Here is a 25,362-nt window from a genome sequence, read left to right as displayed (position 1 = left end):
TTTAAGAAAAACAATACCCTTGATTCCAATCATTATCTTTCCGTCAAAGTGTTTGGTTTTAGATACGTTGACGTCATTTGTGCGTTTGTTGGGCATAAAATCTATGTCAGTAAGTTGAGCTAAGGGATGAATATTCTAATGGGGATAAATTCCATATGACTGCTTCGATAACTATTTTTAAAAGATAAAATTAATATATTCCTTTAGGCAGCGTTCGTTTATGTACACAAGAATAAAGAAGGGTGTTTGAAAAATGTCAAGCAGTCACAATTAATTTATCAGTTCAAAGATGCAGGGATCCAGTAAGCCCATAAAAGGTTTAAATTAAGTGAGAAATCAGCTTATAGTAAAAGAGTTTTTCTGGTAATGGAAATGATATGGATCAAACGTATTGTCTTTCAAGGGTAATTACTCCTATAAGGGTTTCATTGACAATTTCGATCATTTTGGGCTTACTTTGCTGAACATTTTTGCCATCCAATATTTCTGTCTATCTATCATAGTTTCTGGAAAAAACTTAAAAAAATTAATAGATATAGTCTTTCAAGGGCAATAACCCCTATAAGGGATCAATTGACGAATTTGGTCCTTAGACTCTTCGGAAGATCTGACTTTGCTGTACATTTTTGCTGTTTAAAGTTTCTCTTTTTCTAAAATAGTGTTCAAGAAAACTACCAAAAACAGAGAAAATTCATAAAAATTATTATTTATGTGGCAATAACTCCAAATTGGGTTGTCCAATTTGTCTGAAATTTTTCTAGTAAATAGACCTTGACCTGCTGATCAATTTTACACGGTCATTTTTGCTGTAACTGCTAAATACAAGATTTAAGCCAAAAACTGCATTTTACCCCTATGTTGTATTTTTAGCCATGGCGGCCATGTTTGTTGATTGACTAGAATAAAAACACAAACTTTATACAAGGTACCATAAGGATCATTCACTCTTAAGTTTAGTTGAAATTTGTTCAGTTGTTTCAGAGGTAAATATCTTAGAAAAAATATATGGTGGCGACGGCAGATGTCAAGTGATGGCAATAGCTCACATAGCCCTCAGGCCTGTTTATAGCTTTTATTTTCCGATTCATATTCTGTATGGATTAAAGTAAGATTATCTTATTCCACCTGCAAAGTAACAAGTAGAAAACTATAATTAAACTATAAAATATATCATATCTTGTTCTCTTGTATAAGAAATAAAATATGTTGGTGGGATATTCACTTTTTTATTTGATTTAACCATGCAAAAGATACAAATATAATATATGTAACACACATGCACAGGCAATACCCTTTCCAAGAAATCCTTTGTAAAATCCTGAATTTGACCCTAAAATTTAAATTGTATATAAAGTGTTTCCCTTCTGTACTGGTCTCCTTGCAATAAAGAGCAATGGTTAGAAGCAGATATTCTTATTCAAGTTCCTGAAATATTGTACAAATTTGTTAACTTCATATTAATATGAGGTCTCTTTCTCATTAAATATATATATATATTTATTATCAATCTTGATTGAAAACTTAAAAATACTTGTACTTAAAACTAAAAAACATTGCATGTTATGTCTTTACTGCAAGAAACCTGAGTACTACTCACTTAAATTTAGGGAAAACTTTTGGAAAAATTTGTTATACTTATTTCAAAATCTTAATTCCATCATCAAAAGTTTTTCTTTTATTGCTGGTCTACTAAAATAAGTCTGCCAATAAGATCAACATAAAAAAAAATTTCATTAAATAAAACTCAATTATTTTTTAAAGCTATACATGTAACTCATGCATACAATTTCATCTGGTTCTGTATGTCTTCTACACTGTTGACTCCAAATTTGTCATTTTGCTCCTGCATAAGTCTAAATATTTCTTCCAACTGTTTTCGTTGCATTTCTTTTTCTTCAGCTATTTGTTCTGCTGTCATTGTTTCTCCAATCTTTTTCTCAGCCACTCTAAATTTAGCTTTCTTTACTTCACTCTGTATATGTTCACAATATTGCATAGGATCAACTTCTGGTGCATCTCCACCTAAAATGCATCAAACAAATACAGTGTATATATATATATCACATATAAATATATCATTTAGTTACATCTGCTTTATACGCAAATAAAAGTCCCTTGAAAGACATTTCAGATTCTTCCAGAGCATCCTAGTTTAGCCCCTGTTTTTGGTTGCTGAGCGATGCCATCTGAAATGATTTTCTTACAGATTGTGTTACAGATAAAATGATTTAATTTCTAAAAACAAGATGATATATCAAAATTTCTAGTCTCTATTTTTTGTCATGATGTCTGTATTTCTTTGACTTTAATATGGTTTTGATTGTTTCAATGGTATCTTCTTCCTTTTTTAGCTTGTTTAAACTCATTTGAAAGTTTATGTACCAAATTATAACTAAAATGTATGACAATCATTGCAAAATGTTCAAAATTGACAAATGAGGATCGTTTGAAAAAATAAAGAAAAAGTACCCCATTTATATGGACAAAAAGTAAAATAACAAAAATACCGAACTCCAATGAAAATTCAAAACAGAAAGTCCCTTATCAAATGGCAAAATTAAAAGCTCAAACATATCAAACAAAGGGAAAACAACTGTCATATTCCTGAGTAGGTACAGCCAATTCCTTATGCTGAGGCGGATTTAGGGGGGGCCCCTTTTTTGGGAAAAATTTGGTTGATTATATCATGTATATAGGGAATCACTGAAGCATGACTGGAGCGGGCCCCCTCTTAGGCAGTCAGTGGGCCCCCACTTATGAAAATTTCTGGATCCGCCACTGTTATGTATAAAATGCTGGATTAAACCTGGATTAAAAATGGTGGACAAAGCGGCATTAAAATAAAAACAAAAATAAAATATTATTTTTTTTCTTCAAATATTTATAAAAGTGGAATAAAAGTTCAAACTCGTCTTTCAATTACTTCTTTTTTACTTGTAAGCATGTCAATATATGATATTTATCCCTTGAGAATTATCAAGGATTAACAAAAACACTAAGTTTAACAGTGTGTTATTCTCAGCATAGAACAAACCTTGACATATTTTCAACTCACATATTAGAACAAGAAAGGATATATATAAGAACAAGTTTTCAAAACTATACTGATCATGCACTTTCATCCCATGAATAAACTATTATTTAGAAGAAAACAAGTTGAATATATTTTACTCACATCTATGCAAGGTGAAAACACTTGGTTATCTTAACAGAAAATAGTATTTTTCAGACTTATTATGCCGTTATCATTCCAATTTAACCAAAAAACGGCATCAGTGGGTAATTTAAGACAAAGAGAAACCAACCTATACTTAATTTGATTTGATCACACTGAAAATAAATAGGGAATGTGTCCATGGGACACAGATGATGCCCACGCTTGCATATAACGTTATAAAGGGACATAACTCAAGAACAGTAAAAGTGATGCTACCCAAATTTGTACTTGATCTGAGTTTTGTGGTAATAAGCATTGTGTATAAGTTTCATAACATTTAGTTGAGGCAAACTTAAGTTAGAGAACGGAAACGAAAAATTCAGCATTTTTTTCATTTGAAAAGGGTATAACTCTAAACAGTAAAAGTGACGCCACCAAAATTCAAACTTGATCTGTGTTTTGTGGTAATAAGCAATGTGTATACGTTTCATAACATTTGGTTGAGGCAAACTAAAGTTAGTTAACAGAAACCTATTTTGGGACGTACAGACATACGGACGGACAGATGGACAAGGGTAAAACTTAATGCCCCCTCCGCTATGGTGAGGCATAAAAATTGTATGCTTATATAAAGCATTTTCTGAATTATTCTTCATCAGGTAAGCTAAAGATCACACAATTTAGAAGATAATACCATCCATGTAGAATGCTGAATAAAATTGAGAATGGAAATGGGGAATGTGTCAAAGAGACAACAACCCGACCATAGAACAGACAACAGCAGAAGGTCACCAACAGGTCTTCAATGCAGCGAGAAATTCCCGCACCCGGAGGCGTCCTTCAGCTGGCCCCTAAACAAATATATATACTAGTTCAGTGATAATGAACGCCATACTAAACTCCAAATTGTACACAAGAAACTAAAATTAAAAATAATACAAGACTGACAAAGGCTAGAGGCTCCTGACTTGGGGCAGGCGCAAAAATGCGGCGGGGTTAAACATGTTTATGAGATCTCAACCCTCCCCCTATACTTCTAGCCAATGTAGAAAAGTAAACGCATAACAATACACACATTAAAATTCAGTTCAAGAGAAGTCCGAGTCTGATGTCAGAAGATGTAACCAAAGAAAATAAACAAAATGACAATAATACATAAATAACAACAGACTACTAGCAGTTAACTGACATGCCAGCTCCAGACTTCAATTAAACTGATTGAAAGATTATGTCTTCATCATATGAATATCAGGCACAATCCTTCCCGTTAGGGGTTTAGTATCATACCATCATAACATATATGAGAAGAACATAACCCGTGTCATGCCAACAACTGGTTTTTGAATAAATGTGTTTAGTGCCGATGCAAAGACCCTATAAGTGAATCAATATTAACGCCAAAATATGCAATCTTTAATGACCTGACAACAGTATCGTAACTATATCCCTTCTTAATAAGTCTATTTAAAGGTTTTGTTAGCTTCAGAGGTGAATACTGACATTTTTGTGCTTTATAAAGAATATTTCCATAATAAAATGCTCCGCAGGGCGCAGCTTGATACGACCACAGAGGTCGAACCCTGAACAGTTGGGGCAAGTATGGACACAACATTCAAGCTTGATACAGCTCTGAATTTGGATTGTGATTAAATATTTGACACAGCATAGGTTTCTGACACAGAATGAATGTGGTCTAAGAACTTAAAAATTTTAAATTGGACATTCACCTATTATGGTCCAATATCCAAAATCTAAATACATGGTTAGATTCAGCATATCAAAGAACCCCAAGAATTCAATTTTTGATGAAATCAAACAAAGTTTAATTTTGGACCCTTTTGACCTCAATGTGGACAAAGTTGATAACGGGGCCCAAAAATCAAAAATCTAAATACATGGTTAAATTCAGCATATCAAAGAACCCCATATATTCAATTTTTGTTGAAATCAAACAAAGTTTAATTTTGGATCCCGATTTGGACCAACTTGAAAACTGGGCCCATAATCAAAAATCTAAATACATGTTTAGATTCAGCATATCAAAGAACCCTAAAAATTCAATTTTTGTTAAAATCAAACTTAGTTTAATTTTGGACCCTTTGGACCTTAATGTAGACCAATTTGAAAACGGAACCAAAAATTAAGAATCTAAATACACGGTTAGATTCGGCATATCAAAGAACCCTAATAATTCAATTTTTGATGAAATCAAACAAAGTTAAATTTTGGACCCTTTGGACCTCAATGTGGACCAATTTAAAAACGGGGCCCAAAATCCAAAAACTTAATACACGGTTAGATTCAGCATATTAAAGAACCCCAAGAATTCAAGAATAAAACCCCATTGAAATTGATCAAGAAATAAGCAACTTATACGAAGTATCTTCTTTTGCACAATACTGTGCAATTGAATATTTCTTGCTATTGCGCAATACTGTACAATTGACAATTTCTTGCTATTGCGCAATATTGTGCTATTGGATATTTCTTGCTATTGCGCAATAGAAGATTTCTTGCTATTGCGCAATACTGTGCAATTGAAGATTTCTTACTATTGTGCAATACTGTGCAATTGAAAATTTCTTGCTATTGCACAATACTTATTATATAATAATTTACACATCCTGTTTGGTGTGTATCTCCTACCATATCATTATTATTTGCTTTTAAATATTAATCAGAAATAACCAACTTAAAATGGAAAATTTTAAAAGAAAAAAAAAAAGAAAAAAGAAAAAAAAAGTAAAAAAAAATCCCCCCCCCAAATTTTTTGAACCCCCTTATGATTCATCACCCCCAAACTCAATCCCAGCCTTCCCTTTGTGGTATGGTACCTTGCAGTACAATTTCAGAGAGATCCATACACTTGAACACAAGTTATTGTCTGGAAACTAGAAAAATGCTTATTTTTGGCCCCTTTTTGGCCCCCAATTCCTAAACGTTTCGGGCAATTACCCCCAAACTCAATTCCAGCTTTCCCTTTGTGATATGGAACCTTGTAGTACAATTTCAGAAATATCCAAACACTTACACACAAGTTATTGTCATGAAACTACAAAAATGCTTGTTTTTTGCCCCTTTTTTGGCCCCTAATTCCTAAAATTTTGAGGCAATTACCCCCAAAATCAATTACAGCCTTTCCTTTGTGATATGGAACCTTGTGGTACAATGTCAGAGAGATCCATACACTTACACACAAGTTATTGTCTGGAAGTTACAAAAATGCTTATTTTTGGCCCCTAATTCCTTAACTGTTGGTACCATAACCCCCAAAATCAATCCCAACCTTCCTTTTGTGGTATTGAACCTTATGGTAAAATTTCATGGAGATCCATTCACTTAAACTAAAGTTAGAGTGCGAAAACCAATGTGTCTTCGGACGACGCCAGACGACAACGACGACGCCAACGTCATTCCAATATACGACCAAAAAATTTTTAATTTTTGCGGTCGTATAAAAAATTGGATGTGAAATACCTGAACGTATAAGAAGTCTGCATGTTGAGCTATATTTACGAATGATGTCCTTATACCGATGATAAAATTTAGTAAATGTTTTGACTAGTTTGTGATATCGAAAACCCTGGTGTAATAATTTTTCAGTAATACATAAATTTCTCTCGTTAAAATCTAAAACATTGTTAAATACACGAGCGAATCGTACAAGTTGAGATATATACCGTAAGATGGTGACAAGGGAACGTCACCATCTAAAAATGGATAATTAACGATAGGAAATGAAAAATCATCTCTTTTATCATATATTTTAGTATTAAGCTTTTCGTTAATGATATAGATATCAAGATCGAGGAAAGGGCAGTGGTCATTGTTAGTATTAGCTTTATTTAAAGTAAGTTCAACAGGATAAATTTCTTTAGTATACATACTGAAGTTGTCATTATTGAGAGTCAAAATATCATCCAAATATCTAAAAGTATTATTAAATTTGTGTATAAGATGTTGTTTCGATGGGTCTTTGCTGATTTTTGTCATAAATTGTAACTCATAGCAATACAAAAAAAGGTCCGCAATAAGTGGTGCACAGTTAGTCCACATTGGAATTCCGATAACCTGACGATATACGGAATCTCCAAAGCGAACAAAAATGTTATCTAGTAAAAATTCAAGGGCATATATAGTATCAAAGCATGTCCAATTGACATAGTTTTTTTGTTTATTGCTACTAAAAAATGACCTAAAAGAGTTTGAACATATATATTCACATTCTGACTTTTTAAATGCCCATTTAATTAGGTGTGTGAATTTTTTCTTAATGAGAATGTGAGGCAATGTGGTATATAGGGTAGAAAAATCAAAACTTTGAACAGACTCAAAATCACCAATATATGCATGCAATTTATCAAGTACTTCCAATGAGTTCTTGACACTCCAAAAGTAATTAATTCCACTATTTTCGAAGGCCTTATTTGAACAATTTATTATCAGGTTTTTGATTGTACCAAGTGTACTGGTAAGAAGAATAGACAGTTTAGTAGTGGAACAATGGCTTGAAGACGAAATGAATCTATATTTGTAAGGTGTTTTGTGTAGCTTCGGAAGCCAATACATAGTTGGGACTTTCATTGTATTTGGTTCTGCTTGTAAAGCGGTAGCTAAAAGTTTATGTTTGTTACAGATGTCGTTTTCTGAAAATGGAGTCAGTTCATGCAGTTGGAATGTTGGTGAATTGGTGATTTCTTTTTTCAGAACCTCAATGTAAAATTTACGTCAAACAATAATAATATTATTAGCAGCTTTATCGGCCGGGACAAAAACAAATTCCTTGGCTAGTTCTTATAGTTTATGTTTGATATGAGAAATAGGTTTATTGTGGTTATTGTTAAGAGTAAAATGTTCTTTAAAATGTTGAATACGTATATCAACTATGTTCATTACTGATTTAAGTATATAAACCGAAAATACTAAAAACCAAAATGATCTTCAAACTTGACTGAATTATGTAACCTGTACAGACATGACAGAACCAGGGTTCTCACTTATGTCTTTAGTTTTCTATGTTGTGTCATCTATACTATTATTTGTCTGTTTGTCTTTTTATTTTTGGCCATGGCGTTGTCAGTTTGTTTTCGATCTATGAGTTTGACTGTCCCTATGGTATCTTTCGTCCCTCTTTTATGTATATAATTCATTATTTCAGTTTCAATGATAAAATAGAGCAGTGAAATGACATCAAATTTAGATTATTTTTCTACTTTTGCTATAAAATGATGATACAAATGTATGTGTGCTCAATTTTGAAACTGATGAGTCCAGAGACAGATTTTCATGAGTCCAGAAATTGGTGGACTCGCCTTAGAGAGAACCCTGAGATCTTTAGGAAGTGTTCTCTTATGTGAAAATAGGCAGCATCGTTCATTCCATTACGTTTATATTTAGTTTTCTGTGTAATTATTCAGTCTTCATGATAAACTTTTGAATCTAAAGACCCAAAGCTGAATTTTACGAAAATTTTAGTTAGATTCTATTGGCCTGTAGAGATGATTTTCACAAGCCTAGGCTGGTGGGCCTGTGGTTGAGGGTGAAAACTGATTATTTTTCCGGTTTTGGTGTTGACAAAGGGGCATTAGCTAGAGATGGGTTATGCATGAACTAAGATGTTCAGCTATTAAAAGAAAAGAATGTCAACATTGAAAGTGAAACAAGGGCAAATCATTTGGCTGACTGATTTGATCTACAAAAACTCATTCTTATACAGGTAAAAACGATTATTAACATATATGTTTAAACCTGTAATATGAAATCAAACAGACCTAGAAAAATCCAATTGCACGAGTTCGCTATCTATTCATATCTATGTTTATGTAAAAAATATATCAGGTTATATGACCATCGGCAGTCTTCAGAGGTCACCTCAATGGTTAATTAGATGGCGTCTAGACTAAAATACACACGAAATGCTGATACAGACCATACAATTAAACCTATTTTAATGTATGGCAGTGAAATATGGGGAATGTTTTCAACCACTTCAGTTGCATGAAAGAAGAACAATTACATTTTAGAAAAGGTTTATTCAAAAGACATATCTGAAAAATCACACACAAAATTCATGAAACATATTCTTGGGGTAAACAGAAAAGCAAGTAATTTTGCTGTTATGTCTGAATTAGGAAGATTTCCTATATATTTTTCAATTTTATTGGCAATGCTAAAATATGCTCATAGGTTAGAGAACACAAAGGATGGTTTATTATATGATGCATGTAATAAAAAGTTACATATAAATAAATTGCTTCGCCAAGCGCAGCTGGATACGACTGCAGAGGTCCAACCCTGAACAGTTGGGGCAAAAATGGACACAATATTCGCGCTTGATACAGGTCTGAATTTGGATTGTAAATGTAATTCAATATCTGACACATAATAGGTTTCTGACACAGAATAACTGTAGTCAAAGAACTTAGAATTGGTTATATGATTTGAATTTATAATCAATTCTTTGCTTTTGTGCAATACACTATGCTGTTGCGAAATGACCCCCACCCCCTTTTTTTTTGCTTTTGTGCAATACACTTTGCTGTTGCGAAATGACCCCCACCCCCTTTTTTTTTTGCTTTTGTGCAATACACTATGCTGTTGCGAATTGACCTCCCCCACCCCAAAAAAAAAAAAATTAACCCCTCCTTTTTTTGGCTTTGGTTTAACACCTTATAATTGAGATGAGTATATTCATATTTACATATGATTATCAACATTTGATTATTGTGTCAATTATCTAAATCATTGTAATAAATTACTTTGCTCTTCATGGGCCCTTTAATTGGAATAAAATATCTTATCTTATTATCGAGTCTGTGCATCGTAAATTGTGTTTATTTTATACTTTTTATAATTTGGATATATACGTTTTAGTATGTTTTAAATCAAATATGAGAATTTGACTCAAATAGGAGAACTAGAATTTGACAGCTATATATATAATGCCCCTTTATGTTAAAAAATTTACAAAGGTAGTTCAAGATAGGTTAGAAATATGTTTCTCTAGTTAGTAGTAGAAAACTAAGTGAAGGGTTGGATGCTTTTCCAGTATTGCTTTTTAGTGGTTTTTTATTTTATATATGTTTAAATTTTGATAATTTACTGATCTAAAACAAACTAGTTTATATATAATTAACCTCAACACATATTCATTAGTATCTGTATCTTTTGTGTTTAATTTTACCCCTTTTCTGTTTATTAGTCTTCCATTATTACGATATAAATACAGTGGCGGATTCAGGGGGATAGATGGTGTACCCTTTTAATGAAAAATATATCTTTTTTTTAGCATTAAATCATCCAAAATTTGTTTGCCTAGCTCCTCTCAGCAGTATAACTTCTCTTTTTGGTAATTACACCCCTGAAAAAAAATAATCATGCATCCACCTGTAATGTATAAAAAAAAACAATGCAAATCCAACAAATTTAAATGCTCAACAGACATCTCCTGCATTAACACATAAATAATTAAATATACCCTCAAAAATTGAAATACATTCAGAAAGCTCAAGCTTTTCAACATTTTCTTGGGGTGCATGCCCAAAACCCCTGGCAAGAGATGCAATTCTGGTGCGCTTATAGATCTGCTGTACCAATAATTATAGCAGTGCTATGCCTCTGTTGCTCTTTTAAGTGATTTGTACTTGTTGTGTTTTTGGGATAAATCTATGAGACAAATGGACAAAAGGTGCTGAATTTATTGACAACCCATCCAGATCCTCTATGAACATACCTGCCAACTGTCACGATTTAGGCGTGTACTACACGATTTTGACCCCTTGTCACGATTGCACGATCGTGATCATGAAAAAAGCTCTAAAACACGATTTTGTGAAAATCTACACGAAAAAAAATGATTGTTCCCGATTTTGAACTGTTCCCAAGGGAAGACAATCGTGATCAGCCAATCAAAGTCTGTGTTTCTCATGATCAAATTAATAAGCCAATCAAAATCGTTCTCTTTCATGATTATTTGGACATGCTAAATTTTGAACTTGTTTGGATTCCTCGTATCAGAATTGTAAAGTCGTAAATATGGCAGGTGAATTTCATCTGCAAGAAGGTTCTTACACAGCTTAAGAAGAAAAGCATGGCTGATTGACAAAATTCAATGATGCAGTACTACCATAAACATAATAAATAGTAGCTTATTGACATTACCCTTACTGTAACATATCATACGTACACTAAAGTGTTGTCATTCTTATAATTAACAGATTGGGAACCACTCCCCAAATGAGGGATATCCCTTAAATGATGGACAGTCCCCCAGACAGGGGGTCATTTTGCTGTTGTATAAAAGAAAAAAGAAAAACTTAGGTTTTTTAACTTAAAAGGGGAAAAACTCATTATATTTGGAACAACTTTTCTAAAAGAGGGATCCACTTATTTTTAAAAATGAAGAAGATATAAGTCCATGAGTATTATAAAATTCTTGTACATGTTTTGACCATATAATACCAGATAGATGTATAGTTCTTCGGGAAAAGTTTCATCAAATAATATAAATATGTGCCCTTTTGTACTAAGAATTGGTTTTTACAAAAAAATATTTTTTTATCACTTGAAATGTACCCCTTATAAAAGAGATAGTCATTACATTGAGGGATTACCCCTCATTTGAGGGGTTGTTCCTAACCTGATTTGATTACCAAATAATCAAAAGTACAATGTACTATGCTTTGTTTTTCACAAGGACCAAATAAACATGATAAATGTCCTTCTTTGTGCATAATTTCAAATTGGGAAAAGTCAACAATCGTTTAATATTCTTACACATTCACAAGAAAATATATCCTGGTACATGTATGTTTATTTTTTCTACCGATATAATTACTAGAATCATGCAAATAAAAAGAAGAAAAAGGCTTATAAGCTCATCATCAGTATACCTTATAAATAAAGAAGATATGGCACTTTTTCTAGAGCACAAAACAGCACGTGCAAAAAACGCTGCAAAGAATTGTTGTCACGCACTAAAACCCCCATGGGGATTTTCAAAAGTTGGCAGGTATGTATGAAGGACCGCTCTACACAACAGTGACCCTGTGCGGGTCTGTGCCCGTGGAGAGCCACACAACTGCTTGCTCATTTTAGACAATGCCTATTTTTTTGCATTATGATTACTTAACTGATTAAATTGTACCTTCAAAAATAATTTTGTCATTTTCATCTCCCTCACTTTCATCGCGGTCGAGATTATGAGTTGCATTTATAGTCTTTTCTGAGGAGACTGGAGATGGTGCTCCTTTTCTCCAAATTTTCAAAATATTTCTTAATGTATAAATAGTTGATGCAAATAGAAGAACTACAGTTGCAGTTACAGCTATTGAGTACAAGCTACTGTCAAAGGCCTCCATATTCAAACTAATTTTAACAGAAGATGTGGAGTTTCTGTCTAGCGTCTATATTTTTTATACAGCTGCGTTACGGAGACGCTTTAATTTTTGTATCATTTCAATGATAAGTTTGGAAAGGTTCCGCAATACATCAAACATTTAGATGACTATATTTCAATGGCTAGTCTAAATGGTAGGAGAGCCAAGATGAGATTAATCATGTTTATTTAGAAAATATTCTCTATACCCCTGAAATCTAATTTAACAAACACATTTAAGGCATAAATAGTAATCATTGCATTATCAATATTTTAGATCCAGCTAACAGTTCAGATACGAATCGGTTATTCACAAAAAAATTATGAAGCCTTGATTATTAGTATTACTTGAAAACATTACTAGACTAGTCATTAGGATACAATAAACAAGTCCTGTAAGTTTCCAATTTCCTTCTTACGAATGACCTGCCCTGTTTGACATGGGATCATTTAGAGAAGAACGTGTCATACAATATTGTGACTTGTGATGTGAAGATATTTATTTTGGGATTTATTTTGATATATTTCTGCGACACTATCATGACTATTTGGTAGATCATTAAATTTACTAACTACTTTTTAAGGCAATGGTTTCAATTACCCACAAAAAGTAACAATTAGAAATTATTATTGTTACTTCCAAGACTAATTGCTGAAAAGAATTCCCAGACATGGACCCGATTTCATAATGAAATTCTGTATTCTGTAGGTGTTGCTGTTGACAATGGATTGTCTCTCTTGTAAATATTAAAGTCTCGCTTGTACAATTTTCATTCTGGTAAACAACTCACTTGTACTTTAATTATAATTATAGGTGGCAACTGTATTAAAATATTTAGAAACAAAAAAGGAAAAAATATAATTTAACATTTAGAAAAAATTTTTTAATCAAATCGGTGCGACTCGCGGATAAAATCACACAACAGCCGCATTAGTGTTTCTCTAGAGACGGAAGAGTTTTTTTTCTATTGACAATAAAAGTTCTAAATCAATATATATGTGATGATCCCGTGTTAAAAAAATATCTCGTGTATAAGTTTCTGTCTAGCCTCTTCATAATTTTCACAAAATAGTAAATAATGTTCCACGGTTTCTAATTGACCACATTCACACTTGAATGAAATTGCAGGTAACATAATAATAATATCAGTCTTTATTGTTACTGGCAAAATATATTCAGAAAGGCATCTTCTAAAAAATTGATTTGCAAACAATCTGTGTTATTAAAACAATTACAGGATTAAATTATAGATGTATTGACCAATATGATGTTCACTTTTGCCATAGGGGGGCGAATAAAGTAACGCACTATCCTTAATTAAGTATCGTATATACAGTGATATATGAATGAGCAATATGTCCATATTGCATGTATTGTGGTTGTTGAAAATTTTATATCTTTTCAAGATTTTAATGATGAACTTAAAACGGTTCCAAGATGCAAATTTTGTGCAGTTGCAGTATAGAAGTTTTTGTAAAAAACAAGATATCTCTGAAGAAGGATAATTAGCAGAATGGAACTAATTAGTGTGCAGTATAGACATGCAAATTTATATGGATCTACAGTTTTCAACAGGTGTCTGAAGTGGTATTACCGGATATATGTTGGCTTCAAAATGATACCTAAGGTCACATACTGGATGTGCTATCAAAATAAAACTAAATGTGTATAAATGTCCTTTCAATTTATTATTGCTAATTTCAATAAATAATTTTCTATTCATATAAGTTGGTTCAAAATGTAAAACAATGTATACGGGGCAGACAGAACAGAGTATCCCTAAGCTACACACAAAAAAGACTTTGATTAATTAAAATTTTGCAGTTAACAATTAAAAACAATATTATTGTTACATTTTTACATTCAATTTCTGTATGAAATCATGTCCCTGTTCAGAAATACATTTCGGTGATTAGTCTCAGAAGTAACAATAATTATTTCGTATTGTTACTTTTTGCAGGTAATTGCAGCCAGTGCCTTTTTTTAAAATTTATTACATTAGCACAATTTCAAACTCTACAAAATGAATATATCTTAGTAGGCCATTTCCAAATGATTTGTAAATTATCACACATGGGATCGTACTGGTATGAGAACTGATTTAAATAAGGCATATATAATGTATTATTAAAATCTTTGGCAACCAGGCAGGGACATTTGACTAGGCATAATCTTGTGATATCTCGCTGCCCTCATCCATGTCATCATATGACTTTGTTGAAAATGTCAAAAGTATGTTCACTAAAATCTTTATTTTCTAAATTCATGTAATAATATTTTTTTATTGTAACCTTGCTGCTACTCAATAAAATTATGAACCAAATGAATTAAATATTCTCGATAAAGAATCAGAGCATTATCTTTTTAAACTTGTTATAACCTTTTCAATCTAACCCTTTCTGAAGCGGCAAAATCTGTCCTCCTGAAACTTGAAAGGTCTAAGTTTGTTCTGACACTGTCACAGTTAGATCATGATATTCAAGCCCTCTTCTGCCCCTCCCATTAGAAATTCAAATCTTCCACTTTTCTAGAGTTTTGTCCCCCCCCCCCCCCCCCCCCCCAAAAAAAAAACCCCAACAACCTCAATGTCCATTTTTATCGAGCCTGCGACTTCTGTCATAGAAAGCTCGACATAGGGATAGTGATCAAGCGGCGGTGTTAACAAACTTCTTAAAAAGCTAAATATTTCAGAAGGTAGACTTGGATCCTTCATACTTTGTATATAGATGCCTTATGTTATGGAGTTTCCATCTGTCATATGTCCATAATAATGTATGCAATAGGTCAACTATATTTGGTGTATGAAAATATTTTACGATGTACATGTCAGTCTGGCAGGTTTTATTTGACCTTGACCTCATTTTTATGGTTCATTGCTCAATGTTAAGTTTTTGTGTTTTGGTCTGTTTTTCTAAAAATATGAGCAATAGCTCAACTATATTTGGTGTATGGAATGATTGTAAGGTGTATGTGTCTGTCTGGCAGTTATCATCTGACCTTGACCTCATTTTCATGGTTCATTGATCAATGTTAAGTTTTCCTGGTTAAGTTTGTTTCTTAGATACTATGATAAGATAAGATAATTTTTATTAACCAATCATGGTGCCCAAAGTTTGAGCTATACAATCAAATGAGTTACAAAACAAAGCACAGTTAATGTTTAGAATGATTAAAGTACATTTAAACAAAAACATGTATACACATTTAAACAAAAACATGTATACACATTTAAACAAAGTAACATAATTATAAACCATGTTATTGACAAAACATTAAGTTATTTTGGAAGCCACTGTGACATTTCTTAATCAATTTATAGCCCTAGGCCTATGGGAGACAACTTTGTACAATAGGTCAACTATATTTAAAGCATAGAATGATTGTAAGGTGTACATGTCTGTCTGGCAGAGTTCATCTGACCTTGACCTCATTTTCACGGTTCTTTGCTCAATATAAAGTTTTCATGGTTTGGTCTGTTTCTTGTATACTATAAGCAATAGATCAACTATATTTGGTGTATAGAATGATTTTAAGGTGTACATGTATTTCTGCTTGGTTTATCTGACCTTGACCTCATTTTCTATGAATTTGGTAAGTTTATGTGATACTTATAGTAAAACTTTATATTTTGCCAATTTTAGGACTATCAGCATAAAGTCAATGGTCAGTAAAGCAGGCGAGACATTTCAGTGTGTGCACTCCTGTTTATCATACAGTTGATGTCAATCTCTAACATCTATTTTTGTGTAACTGATCATCATGCAGTTAAATTTTACCTGTAAATTCAAAAAACTTGGATAACTATACTCCCCTTGTTTTACCATGTTTTTCATATTACACATCTTGAAATGTAAATTGAAAAATTATAAATTAAAAACAAATTACAGTAGAATCATATAAAAATGGTTCTTACATGATTTAAACTTTCTTAGGACTAAATAAAATAATATATTGAAAATCATTTTAGAGATCTTTACTTTTTAATTTATAAGACATTTATTTACAAAGTTCTGTGTGACTGTGCGAGACCCTCAATGGTAGTCAAGGTTGTTAAACACCCCTTGTAGTAGTACCTTACAAGACAAGCATAACTTGAGGAAACATCTGCACATTACTGTGCTTAACCTAAAGGCTTTGCTCTTTCACACTACCAATGTGCTAAAATTTGTTACTAAAATTGCAGATTGAATTCATCTCTTCAATCTGATCAAATGGTAAAACAGTTTAGGTCATAGTTAGTGAAATGTTGTTAGCATAAAGCAAGTGCAGTGTAATATAAAATTTTACTTATAATAACTTGCGTTAGATGTGAGCTTCTCATATCTGAGGCTGAACTTTTTTGCTGATAAATGATATCAACTCTTACGTAAATAGGATCATGAGGATTGTAATAACTTACTACAAACCTTTATGGTTTGAATTCCACATCTAAGATTGTTATTGACAGAGCTCCAGATAAGCTGCGTATTTGCGTGATCACGCAATACAAATAATTAAAAACCCAATGCAATTGCCCATTGCAGGGTTCAATAACCCAATTAATTCAAAGGAAAACCCAATTATATGCCAAAACCATGAGTTCTTAACGCTTTTATTCGCTATCGTTTGCGTTATTTACCCTTATCTGATTACAGTCGTCGCGTAAATCTATTTTTAAAATATTTATAATTGGAAATGTCCTTTCGTTCTTAAAATAGAGCCCTGCATCAAGTAGCTGTAATGGGTCCCTGTTGGAATTTTCCGTTGCTCAAAAGGTACACGTGTTTATGAAAACATTTCGATCTTCTCGGCGTTTATCCAATTAGCGTGTGACATGCTGTCATATTTTTTCGAATTTCTCGGGATTTATCATAACATACAATGAATTAAAACGAAAGTAAATGTCCGATAAAAATATTGAATAGAAGCATGTTTTCGGCTTCTTTTTGATAGCTGAGGGAAAGTTATGATGATAACAAGACTCAGCTAGTGATTTTAGGAAGCGTCCATTGAACGCACGGGCGTGTTTGAAGGTACGAGAACATTGCTATAGAACGACAAACACGGGGTTTCGTCAAAAACGAAATCAGTTGGAAAAAGTGAAAGGCCAAATCAATTATGACATGATATGTAGTTGGAAAGCATCGGAAACCAAAAGTTCTGATAAGGGACAACTTAACCCAGATTTATGTAAATTGAATTAAACAAAAACAGTTTATATATTATTTTTTTGTCATTTTAGTTGATGAATGAATACACATATCCGTTTTTTACGTCAAATTATGCAGCTTGACACTTTCTTTGTTTTGGTCTAATTGTTCTGGATGCTTAAGATAGTTGTCTTATTGGCAAGTGCAGTATAACATTGTCATTTATTTACTTAATGTTGCAGAATAATTTGTAAATTTAAGTTGAATGTGGTCTCCATCATTAAACCACCCTATAAATCTCAAGGTTTTGGGGGTATATCTTAAATCTGGGAACTACTTTTTATTTTTATTAAAAAGTAGATCTGGCAAATAGGTGAAAGGACTGGCAAAACTTTCTTACAGAACCTAAATTTCACATATATTACATAAAAATCTAAACACTTAGCCACACCTACCCCAACTATAAACTGTAGGGTGATCATATGGGATCTAGAAAGGCAATTAGTTACTGTCCAACTAGTGACACCAGCTGCAGTTTACATAAGTTTTGAGAAAATACAAAACTGACAGAACGTTTAAAATGGGACACAAATTAAACGTACAATTGCTCGTCAGTGAATAAACCAAATAAAACAGCTAAGCACATATACAAAGAAAGAAACACATTTAAGATGGAAATACATATGGGGTTGATATAATGTGATTATAACATGCCTAAATATTCAATATTGTGTTGATGAAAAAACCCAATACATTAAGGAGCTTGGTGGTGAAAAACCCAATTTGATATTTGCTTGAGGGGTGAATTGGAATTGATAATGCAATTAAAAAACTTTATCACCCAATTACATAAAAAAATGGTGGGTAAAAACCCCAATTTGTGAATTCTTATCTGGAGCTCTGTTATTGTATACATTGTAGATGTATTTCTTTAAGAGTATATCAATTGTAAAGGCATATGAAAGGTAACATAGTAATTTTTGAATTGCTTTGATAAGGTCCAATTTCAAGTTTTCAAATTATCTCTTTAAAATTGTTGATTGTCTTTATTGTTAGAGTTGTCTTTGAAATAATACTTAAATTACCTTGAAAAATATATTATTTTTCTCTAGAATATGTTTTCTTGAAGTTTTAAACATGTTAAATGGAGATGAGTGTATGTCCAATCACAAATTCTTGTGAAAATAGTTAATTCATAGATATCAAATTACCTCCCATGGAATCTTATTTACTTCACTTATGTTTTAATGAATATTACATGTTTTAATTCAAGTTGATGTCTATTTCGTAGAAAAATAGAAAACATTTTAAATGGAAAAGTGCAAAAGCTAAAGACTTGACAGTTATATAGCAATTCTAAATTGACTATAGCTACCTTAACTTCATATGACTTTACAAGTTGATATATATATATGTCTATATAATATTGAATGACAGATGTGGAATTAAATTTTTAGGATTGTACCAGTAAGTATAATTTTATATTATACTGCACTTATTTCATACCAATAACCTTCAAGGCAATTTTTAACATGATAAAGGCAAAATTGAGTACTACATTTATCTTATTTAAAGAATACATTATCAGTATTGACTGTTCCTTTAAAAATTGGAAATATGTAGGTTTATTATCAGCATGATTAAAATGAACAACTGTTAAAGACTAAATCATTTGGTCTCTGGTGGAGAGTTGTCTGATTGGCAAGCATACCACGCCTTCTTATTTCTATATTGAAAACATTGATAAAAAATCTCAAGTTATGTGGACCAAACTCAAGCTTAAAATGTTCAAATCTCCAGTTGTAACATGACAACTCTGTCACATGTCTGTCCTACAAATCTGCAATGCACTCTGATTTGAAAGCTTTCTATCATAGAGTAAGCCTTAAGTGCCATATCTTGATTTTTAATTCCTTGAAAGTTGATCCATATATATATGTACCTCTTCTTCAATCAACTTCAGAGATTAACTATTCTAACCTCTAAACCTCGGAAAAAAAAAATGCATATACATGTATTATGGTCTTCAAGAAAGCTCTCATAGGTTTCAGCTATAGTAATCCTTAATGTTTTTCGGATTTCAACAAAATGGCTCTGGCTCAACTCATAGATGAGTCCAATGATGAAAGATCCTATATCAGAACCAGTTCGGATCTAACAACAATCCATGCACTTGGACATGCTTTGATACTATATATGCCCTTGAATTTTTACTAGATAACATTTTTGTTCGCTTTGGAGATTCCGTATATCGTCAGGTTATCGGAATTCCAATGGGGACTTACTGTGCACCACTTATTGCGGACCTTTTTTTGTATTGCTATGAGTTACAATTTATGACAAAAATCAGTAAAGACCCATCGAAACAACATCTGATACACAAATTTAATAATACTTTTAGATATTTGGATGATATTTTGGCTCTCAATAATGACGACTTCAGTATGTATACTAAAGAAATTTATCCTGTTGAACTTACTTTAAATAAAGCTAATACTAACAATGACCACTGCCCTTTCCTCGATCTTGATATCTATATCATTAACGGAAAGCTTAATACTAAAATATATGATAAAAGAGATGATTTTTCATTTCCTATCGTTAATTATCCATTTTTAGATGGTGACGTTCCCTTGTCACCATCTTACGGTGTTTATATATCTCAACTTGTACGATTCGCTCGTGTATGTAACAATGTTTTAGATTTTAACGAGAGAAATTTATGTATTACTGAAAAATTATTACACCAGGGTTTTCGATATCATAAACTAGTCAAAACATTTACTAAATTTTATCATCGGTATAAGGACATCATTCGTAAATATAGCTCAACATGCAGACTTCTTATACGTTCAGGTATTTCACATCCAATTTTTTATGGAAATATTCTTTATAAAGCACAAAAATGTCAGTATTCACCTCTGAAACTAACAAAACCTTTAAATAGACTTATTAAGAAGGGATATAGTTACGATACTGTTGTCAGGTCATTAAAGATTGCATATTTTGGCGTTAATATTGATTCACTTATAGGGTCTTTGCATCGGCACTAAACACATTTATTTAAAAACCAGTTGTTGGCATGACACGGGTTATGTTCTTCTCATATATGTTATGATGGTATGATACTAAACCCCTAACGGGAAGGATTGTGCCTGACATTCATATGATGAAGACATAATCTTTCAATCAGTTTAATTGAAGTCTGGAGCTGGCATGTCAGTTAACTGCTAGTAGTCTGTTGTTATTTATGTATTATTGTCATTTTGTTTATTTTCTTTGGTTACATCTTCTGACATCAGACTTGGACTTCTCTTGAACTGAATTTTAATGTGCGTATTGTTATGCGTTTACTTTTCTACATTGGCTAGAGGTATAGGGGGAGGGTTGAGATCTCATAAACATGTTTAACCCCGCCGCATTTTTGCGCCAGTCCCAAGTCAGGAGCCTCTAGCCTTTGTTAGTCTTGTATTATTTTTAATTTTAGTTTCTTGTGTACAATTTGGAGTTTAGTATGGCGTTCATTATCACTGAACTAGTATATATATTTGTTTAGGGGCCAGCTGAAGGACGCCTCCGGGTGCGGGAATTTCTCGCTGCATTGAAGACCTGTTGGTGGCCTTCTGCTGTTGTCTGTTCTGTGGTCGGGTTGTTGTCTCTTTGACACATTCCCCATTTCCATTCTCAATTTTACTCAAAATTAGTAGTACATTACTTCTTTACTTTCAAAAAAGCAAGATCAACAATATTTCTGTAAGGTATTTATAAAAAAAGTTTATAGACCCCCATCCACCAAAGAAAATAATAAAATTAGTTATTGTCTTTGGACAGATAAAATATGTGCAATTGGGGGACATTAGAGCTCTGTTCTTTTATCAGGATTGATTTTGATTTATCTATCATTATGGCTATAAGAACACCCAAAGGTTCTAATATTATGCAACACCATTTATAAATTGGTCCATCAAGTATTTGTAGTTTGTTTCAGACAAGAGTAAAATGGTCCAATCTGAAGACAAAAAAGGTATTAAAATAGGAAATATTTGAAATATCAAAAGAGACCAATACTTAATTATCATGATTATTTTTTGTCTATTCTATTAAAATGAGTTTTTTCATTGTATAGTACGTGTACAAATGCTGCACCTTTTGAGCTTAGCTTGTCCTGCCTGGTGTACATGTACCATACACCTTTTGAGCTTAGCTTGTCCTGCCTGGTGTACAGGTACCCCTTTATCAGAAGTGGATTTCTCTTCTCTCTGATGGGGTGTCCTATTTTATAGATTCAAAAACAAAATAAAAAGGACTTACAATTACAGTGATGTTTAACTTAATTTTTACCCTAATAAAGCCCGTCAGACCCTCCTTCATGTAATTGTACACTAAATTTTCATGCCTATGTATTTAATGGACATTTTCAATCTGATATTAAGGCCAGACTCTTTGGTTAAGCACTATTTACAATCATAACATTTCCATATGCAAATGATACTAAAGGTCAAGGAACAGTAAATGGGCTATGTCACAGATTTTGCTAAAAGTTTGCATACAACTAGCATGACTAGAAATTAGAAATTTGAGATTTGATGTTTATAGACAAATTTAAGAAGGTTTTTTGCAGATTTTATGTGCTTTTTATATGACCGCAAAAAAAATTTTGTGGTCGTATATTGGTATGACGTTGGTGTCGTCGTCGACGTCCGGCGTCTTCGTCCGAAGACACATTAGTTTTCGCACTCTAACTTTAGTTTAAGTGAATGGATCTCAATGAAATTTTACCATAAGGTTCTCAATACCACAAAAGGAAGGTGGGGATTGATTTTGAGGGTTATGGTACCCACAGTTATGGAATTAGGGGCCAAAAATAAGCATTTTTGTAACTTCCAGACATAACTTGTGTGTAAGTGTATGGATCTCTCTGACATTGTACCACAAGGTTCCATATCACAAAGGGAATGCTGGGATTGATTTTGGGGGTAATTGCCTCCAAATTTTAGGAATTAGGGGCCAAAAAGGGGCAAAAAACAAGCATTTTTCTAGTTTCATGACAATAACTTGTGTGTAAGTGTATGGATCTCTCTGAAATTGTACTGCAAGGTACCATACCACAAAGGGAAAGCTGGGATTGAGTTGTGGGGTGATGAATCATAAGGGGGTTCAAAATATTGGGGGGGATTTTTTTTTCCTTTTTTTTCTTTTAAATTTTCCATTTTAAATTGGTTATTTCTGATTTATATATAAAAGCAAATAATAATGGGTTCGACCTCTGAGGTCGTATCAAGCTGCGCCCCAGCGGAGCATTTTATTATACAAATGTTCACCTATTTTGAAAGAATACAATCAGTAATATTTCAGATGATAAAAGAGATAAATGCATTATTTTTCTGATTTTCAGTTATAGTTCATCGAGCTCGAGTTGTATGCAAAATTTTGTAAAAAATCTGTGACAAAGCCCATTTACTTTAACTTGACCTTAAGTATCATTTTTGCAAATGAACAAATGATAACATCTATATTGATTTTTATCTTTTAGCTTCTAAAAATATTCATAAACAGGTAAAGAGTAAAGTATGGTGTTCAAATAAAGATCACATAAACATCTAGTAATACTTATACTATTTTTGTTTGGCTGTGGAGTTCAGAAATTATTGATAGAAATGAATGCCAATCCCCTTTATAGTCAAACAAAAACCATTAAAACAAGATGTCATGTTTAAAATCATTTTTTTTGGCTTGGTATTAAGAAATTATTGATAGAAAAGAATGCCAATCCCCCTTATAGTCAAATAGAACCAGTGAAACTAAATATATTTTGTCGTCTCCAGATAACGAGGCAGCTAAAATGTCTGTCCCAGTTAAAAAAAGGCGGCTAGGTAGTGACTATTCATCACCACTCCTCCCTACAACCAGCAGCATACATGTAGCATCAGAAGGTAGGTATCAGCTGCTGGGTGTATTATAAAATACACTGGTCATTTACATGTAAATGTTTAGGGTATCAATTAGCTTACAGTATGTTATTGCAGATTCAGTATTTGAAAATTTTACCGTATTTAGAAACATTAAAGAATGATTTACTTGTTATCTACAAATTACTCATTACTTTCTGATTTAACACACAAGTCTAGATGGGAAACTTCAGGTTCACATTTGAAAAAAAAAGTGTTACTCTTCATCTTTTGCAGTTCATTTAAAATTGTGATCAAATTACAATTTGTTTCATCAAATCAAATCTACCAGTAATAGGATTGAAAAAAAAATATGTTATAAGTATATTTTTATTACACTGCACTGGCTTTATACTAACAACATTTCACAAGCAATGACCTGAACTATTTTACCAGTTGATCAGGTGGTAGAGATGAATTCAAACTGTAATTATGCCTCTGCCGTAGCGGAGGGGGCATTAAGTTTTACCCTTGTCCTTCTGTACGTACGTACGTACGTCCCAAAATTGGTTTCCGTTCTCTAACTTTAGTTTGCCTCAACCAAATGTTATGAAACTTATACAAAATGCTTATTACCACAAAACACAGATCAAGTTTGAATTTAGGTGGTGTCACTTTTACCGTTCTAGAGTTATGCCCCTTTACAAATGGAAACAATGCTGAATTTTTCGTTTCCAATCTTTAACTTAAGTTTGCCTCAACCAAATGTTATGAAACTTGTACACAATGCTTATTACCACAAAACACACATCAGGTTTGAATTTGGTGGCGTCACTTTAACCATTCTAGAGTTATGCCCCTTTAGAAATGGAAAAATTGCAAAATTTTTATTTTCTTCTAAATATCAAGTAATTTTATTAAAATTGGAGTTATCTTCCTTTGTCCATGATTATAGTTGAATCAACTACAATCAATGCTTTATACAATGCAATGTTTAATTTTGACTTCCACTGATAAAACACAGATCAAGTTGAATTTGGGTAGTGTCACTTTAATCATTATTGAGTTATGCCCCTTTATAAATCGAAAGATTGCAAAATTTTTAGTTTCCATTCTGTAACTTAAGTTTGCCCCAACCAAACATTACGAAACCTATTCACAATATTCATTACCACAAAACTAAGATCAAGTACAAATTTTTTGTTTCCATTTTCTAACTTTAGTTTGCCTCAACCAAATGTTATTAAACTTATACACAATGCTTATTACTACATAATACAGATTAAGTATGAAATTTGGTGGCGACACTTTTACCATTCTTGAGTTATGTCCCTTTATAAACATAAAAATTGCTGAATTTTTCGTTTCCGTTCTCTAACTTTAGTTTGTCTCAACCAAATGTTATAAAACTTATACACAACCGTTCTAGAGTTATGCGTGTTTACAAATAGAAAAATTGCTGAATTTTTAGTTTCTGTTCTCTACCTAAGTTAGCCTCAACCAAATGTTATGAGACTTACACACAATGCTTATTACCACAAAACTCAGATCAAGTTCAAATTTGGGTAGCGTCACTTTTACTGTTCTTCAGTTATGTCCCTTTATATCTATATGATATGCAAGCGAGGGGCATCATCTGTGTCCCTATGTGGACACTATAATCCTCATTTATTTATTAAAATATTTAAGCAATTGGTATTGTGAAAGGGCAAAGTCTTTAGGACACGCACAGTAATAAAAATGTAAACATATGGCATATGTACAGTGAGTGAACCACAGTCAAGTTATCAATGTTAGTGGGAAAAAGTGAA

The 25,362-nt window shown here is 32.4% G+C and overlaps 2 protein-coding genes across 4 annotated transcripts in view; one reads left to right on the top strand and one right to left on the bottom strand.

Annotated features, from left to right (window-relative positions):
• Positions 1–1,662: 1,662 nt before the first annotated feature.
• On the bottom strand, positions 1,663–12,566 carry LOC127709741 (matrix-remodeling-associated protein 7-like). The gene is made up of 2 exons (XM_052215415.1): positions 12,303–12,566; positions 1,663–2,022 (listed from the first exon to the last, which is right to left on the bottom strand). The coding sequence occupies exons 1-2, from the start codon at positions 12,514–12,516 to the stop codon at positions 1,775–1,777; spliced, it is 462 nt and encodes a 153-aa protein (XP_052071375.1). The 5' UTR covers positions 12,517–12,566; the 3' UTR covers positions 1,663–1,774.
• Positions 12,567–12,629: 63 nt separating this feature from the next.
• LOC127709730 (cytosolic Fe-S cluster assembly factor NUBP2 homolog) overlaps positions 12,630–25,362 on the top strand; it is a 53,598-nt gene continuing 40,865 nt past the window's right edge. The window contains exon 1 of one of the 3 annotated variants that reach the window (XM_052215397.1): positions 12,630–12,688. In XM_052215397.1, the coding sequence (XP_052071357.1) occupies positions 12,673–12,688 (16 nt within the window). In that variant the 5' untranslated portion in view covers positions 12,630–12,672. Of the gene's footprint in view, positions 12,689–23,454; positions 23,597–25,362 lie in introns of those variants that run through there. The other 2 variants (XM_052215398.1, XM_052215396.1) reach the window with 2 other exon arrangements.

This window comes from Mytilus californianus, unplaced genomic scaffold (assembly GCF_021869535.1).
Source record: "Mytilus californianus isolate M0D057914Y unplaced genomic scaffold, xbMytCali1.0.p SCAF_7, whole genome shotgun sequence".
NCBI lineage: Eukaryota > Metazoa > Mollusca > Bivalvia > Mytilida > Mytilidae > Mytilus > Mytilus californianus.
The sequence above is the reverse complement of the archived record's forward strand: the minus strand, read 5'-3'. Positions and strand labels throughout refer to the sequence as shown.